This window comes from Pseudopodoces humilis, chromosome 3, assembly GCF_049639895.1.
Source record: "Pseudopodoces humilis isolate 2021_Gansu_Grassland_sample_001 chromosome 3, ASM4963989v1, whole genome shotgun sequence".
Lineage (NCBI taxonomy): Eukaryota > Metazoa > Chordata > Aves > Passeriformes > Paridae > Pseudopodoces > Pseudopodoces humilis.
The window spans coordinates 95,667,875-95,682,189 of NC_142202.1; the positions used below are offsets into that span (position 1 = coordinate 95,667,875).

General features: G+C 35.6%; 1 protein-coding gene across 4 annotated transcripts in view; it reads right to left on the reverse strand.

Moving 5' to 3' along the window:
• Positions 1–14,315, reverse strand: part of PXDN (peroxidasin) — an 82,582-nt gene that overhangs the window by 45,064 nt on the left and 23,203 nt on the right. For 2 of the 4 annotated variants that reach the window (XM_005521894.3, XM_088052664.1), the window contains exons 2-4: positions 11,541–11,612; positions 9,836–9,907; positions 3,268–3,339 (exon numbers count right to left, since the gene is read on the reverse strand). In XM_005521894.3, coding sequence (XP_005521951.3) covers positions 3,268–3,339; positions 9,836–9,907; positions 11,541–11,612 — 216 coding nt within the window. Of the gene's footprint in view, positions 1–3,267; positions 3,340–4,413; positions 4,433–9,835; positions 9,908–11,540; positions 11,613–14,315 lie in introns of those variants that run through there. The other 2 variants (XM_088052663.1, XM_088052666.1) reach the window with 2 other exon arrangements.

Sequence of the window (14,315 nt, forward strand, 5' to 3'; positions counted from 1 at the left end):
GATCCAAACTCATGACCTCCCAAGCGGGGTATTTGTGACATTTCAGATGGGAGTCAGCTGTCAAGCCCAGGCACACAGAGGCACAGAGCAGTTGTCTAAGCCCAGGCATACAGAGGCAGCCCTCCCTGCATTTCACGTGTTCTGTCTGCCTTCTGGCTGCTGCTCTGAAAAAATGTAAGCTTCCTGCCGTTTTCTGCTGCCTTTGCCAGACCCAAACATATGTCTTGCAGATTTACCCATGTCTAAACTGGTGCTAAGCAGTGACTTTTCATCAGTTGACTCTCTCCCCTCATGCCCAGTCACAGGTGAAAAGTTAGGTGACAAAATAGATACATGGCTCAGCATGTTCAAGTACCTAAAATTGCCAATTTTTCTTCAGAATTCACCCTAGCACAAATAGGCTTCAAGATCTGATTCAAAGTTCTTATTCCCTTGGCAGAAATTTCCAAAGGAAAAGCTATTTTGACTACATCAGCAGCTAAGAATTCTGCTCTAGAGATTTAAGGAGGAACCTGCCAGCTGCAGTAAATACTTGGGGGGTTTTGTCCCTCATACATGCAACAGGCCTCCTGAATCTAACTACATTTAGTTTCTGTTAACAGCAACAATCAGCAAAAATGTGTTTGCTTTGCTGTTCATGTATTTTTTAAAAAGCAACTATCAGTTGAATTCTGCTTCACTGGAGTAGAAGAAATTGCTGTGAAAAAAATCTTTCCCTGAAATGTGGTCCACAGTGCGTACTTCTGAGAACTCTGCTGAGCATTGAGAACAGCATTTGGCTGAGTTAACACAACCGGTAGCAAAATGTCTTTGATAACTTGAGGCCACAGAGACCTCAAATGCAGAAACATCGACATAGTACTGTCAATACAGTTCAAAACTGAAATTAGGGCACTTGGGAATTTGTTTGCCAAGAATAACTTTTGTCTTGTCAGCAGTTTTTCTCCAAAGCTAATGTCATAAAACAGACCCTGTAGAGTCAGAACATATTTTTATGCAAAGATGCATAAATGCCAAATCTCTTGTAAACTGAAAATCTCAAAGAGATTAAATTTATTTCTGTGCCTGCCACTGGCTTCATGTGCTCCCATTTTCCCTCCTGGCAAGCTCTCTGTTTAGGAGAGAAGAGCTCTAAAAAGCAGTGAGCTCTGATGCAGGCAGTGGGGAATTACCTGCCCCCCATTCCCCAGCAGCTGCAGGTGCTGTCATGGCCCATGGGCAGGCAATGAGCTGTGACTCTGCCAGGCTCCATTTCCACGCTTCCCAGCTAGAGATGAGACTCAAGCCATGAGTTTGAACCTCAGTTTCATAATGAATAATGTTGGTGTCCCGAAAGTTTGAGCTTAAGCTGATAGGCAGAGAGGCTTAACTGCCACATAGTGGAAAAGTGTATTCAAGGTGTTTAATATTGATTTATGTTCTTCAGTAATAACAGAGATCAACAGGAAAAAAAGAGCACAAGAAAAAAGGACAAATGTTGCCACTTGCAACATATGAAGCTTGTGGCATGGGAAAGAACATTATTTTGGAAACAATAATTCAATAAATGGGCCTCAGTATTCCAAATTCTACACAGAAATTAAGTATTGCTATTATCATGCAAGTACCATCTACTCTACCAGTTGCCGTCAATATGGTGCAGTAATAATTTCTAGAGTAAAAGGAGAAAGGCATTAAGAAAAAACATTACATATTTGTATACTTTTTATAATTAACACTTCTGTTTTACATAGAAGCTCCTCTTTCAAAAGACATCTATTGCACTCTAAAAGGAGCATGTATGATTTTGTACCCCTATGAAGTGTCATTTTATTTCATATATACTCAGTGTCTACTAATAACCATTAGAGGTTTATAGTAACAAGGAAACTGCTACATATAGAACACTTGTAATACACTGATAGCTTTCAGGAGTTTAAAAATTTATATTCAGCCCTCAATTTATACACTGCGAAACTCATTTGTTTACTACTGTTGTTTGGTAGTCAAACTGTGAAACAGCTACATTGCATTTTCTTTTTTCTAAACATTATCACAATGAATGTAGAGCAATGCTTTCTGATCAGAGTCACAAAATTGTTAAGGCTAGAAAAGACGTTTAAGGTTTTCAAGTCTAAACATCAACCTAGCAGCACTATCATGTTCATCGTTAAACCATGACCTCAAAGTGCCATATCCAGTCACTTCTTGAATACTTCCAGGAAGAATGACTCCACTGCTTCCCTGGGCAGCCTGATTTGATTCTTTACCATCCTTTCCATGAAAAAAAAATTCATTTTATCCAATTCATAATATCGAATCTAAACCTCTCCTGGTACAACTTGAGGCCAATTCCTTTTGTCCTGTCACTTGTTACCTGGGAGAAGAGACCACTCCCCAACTCACTGCAACCTCCTCCCAGGGTAGTGGTAGAGAGAAATTAAGGTCTCCACTGAGTCTCCTTTTCTCCAGACTAAACAACCCCAGCTCACTCAGCTGCTCCTCACAGGATTTGTGCTCCAGCCCCTTCACTGGTTTCTCTGCCCTTTTCTGGACTCACACCAGCAAGTCAATGTCTCTCCCACAGTGAGTATAAAACAAAATATAGTTGACCTTAATGGAATCAATGCAACTGGTTTTTTTCATGTTTAGGACTGCATTCTGCATTCTTTTTCAGTGGAAATTATTCTTCATTATACAGGAAAAGAAGTATGATTTTAATTAATCTTTCTGGAGGATATTACTGAAACATCTACATTGCAAATGATGAACTTCCTTACTTTTTAAACATCTGTATATGGCAATGATTAACACAAATGATAGCAAGGTTTTTATTTAAAAACTGTTCTTGTTTCAAAATATAACAAAACTGGGTTGAACTTGCAGAGGCTAATTCAGCTTCAGTTATTCTGCATAAAACAAAGTAACTGCTGCAGTCAAAAGAACTGAGATATAAAAACCTGCAGAAATGAAAGCAGAATCTATCTCTAAGCAATACACATTAGTTTTCAACATTTTCCACAATAATTGTCCTTTGTCAAAGCTAGGTAACAATGTATAGAGACATCAGGAATGCAAATCACAAATGAAAGACAAACATAGAAATGAGGAATTTGACACAGAGATCAACTGTGGTTTTTTCACATGCAGATGATTATGGGGCTCTCTGCCCAACCCAGGGAGTGCAGACATGCAGAGCATGCAGGTAGGATGTACGGGTCAAGGCGTGCACTTTTCCTCTGCAGGGGAACCACGGAGATGACAGCACAGAAGAGAAAAGGCACTTACAGTTGTTCTAGAGAGGCAAGTCCTTTAAATGCTTGCCTGTCAATTGACTGGATTTCATTCTTGTACAAATAGCTGAAACAAGAAACAATCAGTAATATTAGTACACAAACAAGAGCTACATGAAGGTGGAAAAGAAGAATTAAGTTGACACGTGAAGACAGTTTTTCAACTACATATTAGAAAAAAAAATACAAATCAAAAACTAAAAACATAAAAATATTCTGTCCTTGAGATTTCATCCCAAATGACTAGCAGGAAAGACAAAAGTCTGGGGCCTTGAAGGCCCTGACGCTGATACCCAAATGGACTTGGGCTTCCCAGTGCTCTTGGTATTACTTACTGGATTTTTGTCCCTTGTTTTCTTGATTGGTTGGCCAAATGTCAAAATAAATTCAACTCAATGGGACAGAATTGCATTAGAAGTGTCTTTACCAGAACACACCAGGGATGCCACTGGCCTCTTGTTTTCATTAAAATATCTCATCTGAATACTGGTACAAATATTCAAATTAGGATAGTGAGTCTTTTACTGGACTTGGAGAACAAAGAAAAGTGAGAAATTTCTGTAACTCCGCCTGTGTCACCTTTGTGATACTAACAAAAAAAATACAAGTTAGAATATTGGTATCACATCCATAAAGCAGCACTCTATATTTGTTTTATCACTGTGTAGAAGATGGACATTAGGTCCCATTGGTACTCTATAACATAAACAAAATAAACATGCGGAGTATCAGTATGATCACGTCTGTTGTCTAGACCTTTTTTATGGAATTAAAATAAATCAGGAAGGATCAGTGTATGTGGTCATGTTCATCATGCTCTTAGCAGCAAGGATGGTTTAGTGAGAGGGTACTGGAGAAAAATCACAGTTTAGCTGATGACTACAGTTTCTGCATGGAGGCAGCCAATGAAAATACTTTGGGGGCTCAGTGTCAGTCACTCTTTTTGTGTTAGGATAGGCACAGGTTTGCAGTTAAGAACTTTTTCACAATTATTTGACAAATGATTTGAAACTCAGTTAATCAGGCATGGGTTTCTATGAAAAGGGGATGAAGAGACTTTGTACCACAAATGACTTTATTAGCAGGCATCTTATTAGTAGTGGTTTGGGGTTTTCCATTATTAAAGTTTTCAGTAACTTACTGGAAATATTGCAAACTCCTTTTGGTGCAACAGAAAAAATACTGGCTCTGCTGGAGATGGTGGTAGTTTTTACACTGATGTGCCAGTGGGCAACATTTCACAATAGGCCCTAACAAGGAAAGAAGTTGTAGGTATTTGGTAATCAACTAATGACAACTTTGGTGAGCAATAAGGAGTAGTATCCTTCCTTTGAGACTAAATTAACTTTTCCAATGCACTGCTTGCTGAGAATCCGACACATTAATATACAGAGATTCCTGGGTGCTTTATTAAAGTAGATATGCATCTGAATAAAAAAAGCAAAGTTCTTCCAAGAACAGGTAACATGGAAGTAAAAATTTCTGAGGTTTTAAAAATATTCAAAACCAGGAAAAAACTACTGTCATGCGAAATTACTATAAAAATGTCAAAAATAATTTGCTAACTGTGATTTTATGTGTGGAACTTGTTTTTATTCTATTTGAAAAAAAATATTTCATGAGTATTAAAATATGTGTTTTGGCTCAGATTTACCAATTCATTTGAGGATCACAGTCACTACAATTTTCTCTCCTTAATTTTCCTGTTTGATATTCAATTCCTATCTTATTTTCCTGTGAGAATTTTAAACATACCTTTTCACTCCTTAGAAAATTTTGACGACTGAACAGCTGAAGTGTTATTTATCTTTTTAAATATACTTAATTCCACTTGGCAGTGTGGAAATCCCTCTTATTTCTGAGTACTAAACTTCTGGTCAGACCACAGAACTAAAGTAGGCTTAGACAGATTGGATAACCACCCTCAGTTAATTATGTCTTGTGGGCATTTCAACAATTTTATTCAAACAATATTAATCAGATTTTTAAAATGTTTTACCACAATATTTCATATAACTTTTATTCACTCTCTGCAGACAAAAGACTGCAAAGAGTGAAAATCAGAGGTGAGTTAGACTAGGATAATGACTGTAGGATTGCAGGCCACACTTCATGAAAGGGAGCAGCCTTTAGGAGTTCTTACCAAGCCACTGCAGTGAGCCTTTATTTGGGATTCAGCTTTAAACCAGAGCTTTTTCCATTTTGACCAGAAAACCCTCAGCTGCAGGAAACTCAACAATCCTCAGTCATATCCTCCTCAGCCATATCCTCCCTTCACAGAGAAACCCCAGCAACCTCAGGGCTACCTCATGTTCTATGACAAATGCATTAACCAGACTTCCATTTAATTACGTAGCTGTTTCACTGAGGATATTAACAGAAAGAAAAATATATAATTATTTGCCTACTGGAGAGAGACATGACAATATATAGTACAAGTAAGTATCACTCAAAAAATATTTGTCCCTCTAAAATGGTACTGTGCACATACAGTGTTATAGAAGTAAAACTTTGTAAACACTGCTAAATTTTAACAAACATTCTCAAAATTTATCTCAGTTACATTGTCAGAAAACAAATTTAGAACAACTAGGGAAAAAATAATTTATCATTTAATTTACCTAAAAGCTCTCTTACAGAACTGAATATTAGAATTTTATAGGAGATGAACAGTGGATTAAGAAGAAAAAGGGATATATTCTATTAAGACATTAAATTATTTTTGGACAATTACTAATACCTATTGCTAGAAATGTTAAAAAAACAAACAAACAAACAAACAAACATTCTTTTCCAGAAACCCAAGCAAGGTTCCTAGAGATCATACACTTAATAAATTAACAAATAGGTGATCAGTTACCAGAAAATTTGGGAGAAAATTTAATTTAAAAGCCTGCTAGATTGCCTATGAGGATATTATTGGGGGGTTCATTTTTTTTTTTTTAAATGGGCCTTAAAATCATGTGATTCAAGGAAAGTAAGATCCAGATATATTTGTTTGGAACTAGAGGGGAAAAAAAGCAAAAATTAACAGGCATTGTAGAGTTAAATTTCATAAGTAAATAAACACCCAAAGACAGGTTTACAAAGGAACATGAAGGATACAGTGGAACCAGCAACATGAATTGCAAAAAATAGAGAGCTGGAATCACTGGAGTTGCCCAGAGGACAAAGTAACATGACCAGGACAGCAAAAGTGGCAGAAGGCACAGAAAAATATGAGACCTAATCTCATTCTGAAAGGGCAAGGTCAGAAATTCCACATTCTGGCCAACCTCTAACACGTCATCTGCCACTACTACTTCATTCAACAGACAGAAAACAAAACTTGCATGTTCCCTGTTAGTATTTGTGGAACTGATACACCTCATACAGTCTTGGTTATCATTTACCACATGTTTATGGTAATACTTTTATGTCTGTTTCCTCATCTATGCATTTCATACCAAGCAAACACACAATGGTGTTGGCAAAGTTAATTTCATTCCCCAGTTTTATTTCTTTCACTTCCTTCATGTTATCTTCTAGTTCACTGCTCTGTAAATATCAAATACACGTTCTCTTTATCTGGAAAGGTTTTTTTAATAGCTAACCTATATTATGTATTTTGCCATATCTCCTCCTGAGTTCTTTAATTTGTAACTTACCTTCATTTTTTCCACTTCTGATTCCAAATCTTCTAGTATTCTATATATTGAAATGGTAATAATGTGTTTACCTTCAATTCCAAACTATCTTCTCTCTTGAAGAATAAACTATTGATTTTTAGGCTTAGGAACAATTAGCCTATCAAGTTTCTACCAATTTACCTGCACCAACATTATAAGGTTAGGAAGCTTACTAAAGAGCCTTATTGCCAAGACTAAGGTATATGGAGTGAAGACAGATGGACAGAAAAGAAGAGAAGCAGAAAAAAAAGAAAAAAAAGGACCCTCTGAGTGTCACAACAAAACAACAATTACATTTCTTTCTTTCCAACCTTTAGTATATTAATACAAAACCAAATCATTTTCACAAACAGCACAAAAAAATAACACAAAATTGTTGTTATAATTTACAGAATTTCAATTACACAAAGAACAAGATAATAAAAAATCCTAAGAAACAGTTTAAAAATAATGTGCACAATTTTCTTTTTATGATATAAAGAACAACTTTTAAGTGATGAATACCTTCAATGCAGAAAAAATTGAGAAAATATTACTCTTTGTCAAAATGTGTTCTTCAGACAGATAGTTCTGGTAACATATATTCCTCATAAAACTCTAAGTTCTACTTCAGAAAGGAAAAGTACAACAAAGCATTTGAAAATCCTGATTTAGATCCTGCTGAATAAAATTTTGTTTGAAAGCAAAAAAGCTGGTCTTCAGCAGTCATACAAGAATGGATCTTAACATCTATCTCTCAGAGATTGGCTTTTTTAAAAAAATAAATATGCTGATTTATACTTTATTTATATAAAAAGATATAATTGTGAATATTTTTACCTGGTTTTATATATGCATGTTTACTAAGTGTTATAGATTTTATATTTATATATACTCCCATTTTACTAAGTCAGGACCACTGAGAAATTACAGTTAAGAAATTACAGAAATTCCAGGTTTCTTAAAATTCATCAGGGAATTACACATTTCCTGAACCATATGCAATCCAGTACAAGTTGTCATAAGAACAGAAGTCATAACACCAACAAGTCTAGTCATAAACTAGATTAATGATCTAGTTTTATGAAACATGACAGTACAAGTTAGGTTTGCAAATATCCACAGGACCAGATGATACTAAACCTAAATTTTTCTAGGTGATTTGACTTTAATATAGTATGTTCTGAGCAGTATTTCTAACTTTTGTACAATCTCTCCCCCCAGTTTCTACTTTGGTGGTTCCTATTGGAAAGAAATTTTGTTTTGTTCCTTTGTTTTGTTTTGTTCCTTTCATTTCACAGAATACAGTTAGCAATCAGTTACTCAGCTGAAACTTTCATTGCTGAATGGTATTGGTTTTTTACATTTAAGTCTTCTGTTTTGATAACATGACCAGTACCAAAAATTTTGTAACTTTAAGGCTATACAATTTAAACATTTGTCACACTCATTGAAACAGGTAAAAAAACCCTTAAAGTTTACGTTTGATAAACAAAGGATAGCTTAAAGAGCTCTCTGCAGTTGAATAAATTACCACACTAAACTTTATATTTAAATTTTCCATAAAACAACAGGCAAATAAGATCTTCCTCTTAACAATATAGATACTGACAACCATTACTACATGTAAACAAAAACAAATCAGAGTTCAGCTATCCTTTTTAGCTCTTTCATTGAACAGAACACATAGTTGAGCTTTATTTCAGGTTTACTACAGCTAGGCAAAGGCAGGCATGTGAAAACAAATAAGTATTAAGAATCAAGAAAAGTACAGCTGCTGACTGTGGAAAGAAGTTTAGCAAACTTCATGTAGTAAAACCTTATGTACTACACTACCAGAGCCATCATGCAAACATTTCTTGTAAGAAATACAATCATGGACTTTAATCATTTGTTGCCAATGGGCTGTTCAATAATCTTTTCCCTCCTATTGTGTATAGGTTAAACAATTCCATTACTGAAATACAATATACATAAAAATGAGAGCAGGAAATGTAATCAAGCACAGTTTGGAAAAACAGGTAATGTGCCTGCACAAATTGATGTGATTTTCTCCCTGCTCCCACCTCCTTAGAGCTCTTCTGGCTGTATTCTTGCAAACTGCATGGAAAATTCAGCTTCTGAATTGTTCCCAAAGCAATAAAATCTCAATGTGACCTTTTCTTTCTGCATGTCATTCAAGTAACCGTCAATCAATACTCCAAGACAATGCAGTGAAACTTTTCTAAATGACACTCCATAAGATCGATTCCAGAAACTAGAGCTGAGAATCCATGACAACTTACTATGCAGCTTTAGTCTCTTATACAGACAAAAATAATATTGTAGATGCCTTTCGTTTATTCATATAATTAATACCCTTGGTATGTTTGTTAAGAGAGAAGTTAGGCTTAAAATATACAAGGTGACTGAAGACCTAGAACTAACAGCAAATCATGTGCATACTTTGGTATTTTGGGTTTGACTGAACTTTTCACTTATGAATTCAGTGAAAAATTTTGGGATAGTTAATAAGCTCAGGTAAGTTACAAGCTTCTGCAGACACAACCTTTGGACTAGCTACTTTTAAACCACTTTTTGAAGGACAAAAAGTACCTCTGTGAAGATTTCAGTGAACCATTGAAGAGGTGGTTTCCTACACCTTTCAACATATCCCTTTTTAAATTATAAATTGCATATAATAAACAGCAATTAGTAAGTCCTTTAAAACATATTGCCTACAGACAGCAGTTTCTTATTAGTAACTACTTAGAGAAACACCGTTGCCCCACCACATAAATTAATTTCATAGATTTATCTGTGCAGTTTATCTCCTGATATGATGAATCAGATAGCAATTACCATCTCAGATTAGAAAACTTTCCCACTGAAGAAGCTCTTACACAGTGATGAAAAAGTGACATTCATTTAACTTACAGATATTTCAGATTTTCAAGATCTTCAAATGCCCCACTAGGAATTCTTTTGATTTGATTGTTGTTAAGAAGCCTACAAAAAGAAATAAACAATGACTTATTTTAACATAAAGGAACTAGGGAAAAGAAAGTGTAAAAGCAGGGGCAATATAATATTAAATAGAAAATGGTTTTCCTCTTAATTGTAACTGTTAGAGAAAGAAAGGCTATGTGCTTACAGCTGCTCAACCACTATCAGGTGAAAACCTGAAAAAATTAGACAGAATTAAAAAAAAAAAATAACCCCAAACACATAGAAACAGTAACAAAGATAAACAAACAAAAGCACAAACCTAACCAAAAACCAAAAAGACCCACCCAGAAGTGGAATAATGTAGTTTCTTGCAGGCATCTGAGATGTAGGTGAAGGGCAAAAAAGAACCTTTTACATCAAGTCTACACATCAGTTTGAAACTGATAAAAACAAAGATTTGTCACTAGCAGGTGCATTAAAGTGGCTTTTCCCAGATGTTTCTTAGTAATATTTTGTGTACTGGGCCCTTTACATTGTACAGGAACATCTGTATGTACAGATTTGCACTCATCCCTCATACATTGGTTTTACAAAGAGAAGTGAATTCAAACTTAATGTAGCCTGTCTTTATTTGAGACTTGCGGGTATCAGATCAGTGATTAGGACAGTTAGAACTTGAGCTGGATATCTGGGAGAAATTGTAATTCAAAACTGGAGATCAACTGCAAACAGAGGTATGATCAAAGGAGACTGGAAATAGGGACAGCTAAGAATATCTTGGCAACACAAATTTGGACAAGATACTTGTCAGGGAAAGTCCTATCATTTCTTCTGGTGTGAATAGAGAGTACAAGATGTGTCAGTGTATTTGTCATGGTGTGCCTGCAGATAAATAGTAATCCAAAGTTCACTGATATCACTACTGTATTCCAGTTCATATACTACTTGTGTTCTGGGAAACTGTCACATTTGCTATCGTAAGTTATGTACACTTAAAAGTAAAAAGAACTGTTTATGTTAATTCCTCTTCATGCCAGCTAATATATTAAAGAAGAGAAACATGCATGCATTTGTTTTAAAAGTGATGCCTGAAGGAATGATAGAGGAGATACAAAGTTAAAATGATAATACCCATACTAATTGTATTATTGGTAGTAAAAGATCTTTTAGAAAGACTTTTCTTCACAATTGTATATGATAACAAAGACCTCCATGAAAGGCAGCTCAGGAGGAACAAAACAATTTGATTCCTGCCAGTCCTGATAAGCACATTAGAACAGGAAAGTTCAGAGTATGTCAGAATTTGTCAAATATTTTGTAACACATTTGCACATCTGAGTCTTTGAACAGCTTTCTTGTAACTTCATGGTTTATTATGTGATATTCCACCAAATCAATTTAGCACTATGTCAAAAAAATCATACAATAATGGTCTGCATTTTTAATAAAATTCAATTAAAGAATATTAATAAAATACAACTATGCAAATAATTTTATTTTTATTTTGATAGACGTACACCTGGTTTTGCCTTCAAATATTTTGGTCTTAACGCCCCTTCTCCCACCTGTGTAAATGCTATAGCTCAAATTTATGAGACTACTCAGCTGTGAAAAGTGAGCAAATATGACACATTACCAAATTGATCACATTAAGTCAAAAGGGATGGGGTCTTAAGGTTGAAAAAGAACTTACAGTGTGTTCAGGTTTTTAAGCCGTCTAAACTCTCCAGGCTGGATTTCTTTAATCCTATTAAATCTTAGGTCTCTGTAGAATAAAAAAAATAAAAAAATTAAAATCATGATATTAAAGAGGCTGTTTATTTTTTCATATGAAAAACTGAATTAAGTACAAATCTTTTGTGATGACTGAGTAGCCTCTGTCCATAAACCACAGCTTTTGACCAAAACAGAAGAAATCCAAATGCTGTTTGACAAGTTTAGGCAGAGGATTCACCAAATCCAGCCTCAGTTGTCAGCTGAAGGCTGTATCTAAGTTAAGAACTGGTCATGAAGTATGTTCTCTTCCACAGTGAAGCAACTTGTAATGGGTTGTTCAGTATTTCACTAAAATGAATTGTGTCTGTACTATAAAAGCCGTTTGTACATAATACTGCAGGACTAAAATGCTTATTTATAAATAAACAGATATAGAAACATTTACATCAGATAAAAAAAACTAAGTTGTCTTGCTTTTAAGACATGTAAACACAGCTGCCTGAAGCTAGACATTTCCTTATTTAATTTTACTTGCTCTTAATTTTTTATATGTTTCTACCACCTTCAGTTCCCTGCTAGCTCTATAGCTTAATGAGAACTTCTCCAAGAAGAAGGAAACCTACTTCTCAAGTAAAGTTCTGCAGAGAGAGCAGGGACAGGGAACAAGGTGGAAGTGGAGCAGGGATGTGGGAAAACACCTTGGCTGTGCCAGTCTCACCCCTCTCCTGCTGAGAGCAGGCAGCAGAGCTTCCCACCTCTGCCACCTCCTGTTCTCCCCTGACTCTGTCTGGCTACTGTATTCCAGCAGCTCCAAATTGGTTTATCAACTGGTTAGAACCAGCAATAAACCCATGTAAAAGAACCCAGACCAACCAGGAAATAATTTTCTGCCTGATAAGCAAAATGGGCGGGCTTCCTGGGAGAGCACTCAGGTGAGGGGAGGACTACAGGACCAGGGGAAAGAAAGCAGGGTGATAAATCTGTCCTCTTCCCTAGCTGTGCTGGACAGCCCCCTTACACAACACTCAGCCAATTGAGGATTTCCAGATTTAGAAGCACAAATTTTCACAGCTCTAACTTGTTCTTCACAAAAACACCTTCTTTAGTTCTACTTTAACAGCATTATGTTTTGCTCATCACTCAGATGTTTTGTGTCATACATATATGTTCCTGATGAGAAGGAGATGCTGCCTCTGAACCTCAGGTGCCAAGATATTCTAAACAACCATAGAATGCCATATCCTGCACTGAGAAGGAACAGCAGATCCCTCTGCAAGATTCATTGGACATGACATACCATTTGCTTTTCTTGCTTTTTCTAGATTATCTGATAGTTTATTGTGTTCCAAAGCAGCATTTCAGTTTTGATTCAAATAGTCAAAAGTGCAAAAACTTCAATATTCATGAATGAAATACTGTAACCTGAGTACTTTTCAAAAGCTTCAAACAACCATTACAACCAGCAATATTTAGCTCCTAAAAACCTCTTATTTTAGACATAAAATAATATACATTTATCCATATGAAAAGCAAGTCTATTCCCTACAGTGGCACAAAGACAATAAATAAAAAATTAACTTTCATGAATGCAAGCAAGGAGCCAGCCCTCTGGGTCAGCAACAAAGTGAACCCCCTTTTGATGTGTCCAATCTACTCTGCAGTAACTCATGAGAATAACTGGGGATTAGGAACACCAAGCAAAGTAATTTATATTATTTTACTATTGCTGCACGTAGTACCATATATAGTGGTATTTATCTCAACTCCTAACACTATTGCCCTTCTCATATGAAGTTGTTAAAGCTAAAAAACACATCAAGTTTGAAATTCTACCTATTCATTTTCATTCTACATAAAGTTATGAGAAAAAAGAGCTGCAATAAGACACAGCACACGTTTTCTCTAGAGCACTGTATATTTTGTATCTGTAAGTAAAATGATAAAGAATATGTATGTTTTGTTCAAAGTCAGTACTACAATTACATTAAAATTGCAGGGGGAAAACCAATAATCTTACTAAATGTAGGATTATAATTTTGGTCCATTCTTTCAAAGAGTATTTCCTTCTTCAAAGGAAGCAACATTTCAGTGTTCCCTCCAAGTACTTTCATTAATTTTCAGCACAAAATCCCCCCAAAATAGAATTAAGCAGCTCACAAACCAAGAAGATAAAACTTAAACCATAACCTCTGAAGATTTATAAAGAAGAAATCTGTCAAACTGTCATAATTTCCATGTACAACAAGATAATAAACAAGTGGATAAAGGAAATAGAATTTACATTGCATCCATTAGTTTAAGGGGTTGGTAGATGCCATTCACATAAATAATAGAGGAAATCTCTGTAAACCAAGTGTTCAGTATGTGATTCAGTAGAAGAAAATAAAAAAAGCAAAAAACTTTATTCCTACTGTCATACCATCAGAGAAAAAAAATAAACAAAAACTGCCAAAAAACAAACAAAAAAACCCCAAAAAACCCAAACCAAAACAAAAACCCCCCCAACATTTCATATTAACAGAAGCGCCATTTCTCAGGCTTGAAATGTCATCCCCCCATAGCACAGACCCCATATCCAGGTTATAACAGAATGATTTCAGGAAACAGAAGAGCTCAGAGCAAAAGGCCAACAGCAATCGGAAGCATGCCCTTGGAGAGTGAATGGCAGGAATGAGGACTGTGTTAAAACTGAAAGATGACTATGGGTAGCACAAGCAGATAAGCAGGCCATTATGGAGCAGATCTTCAAAGG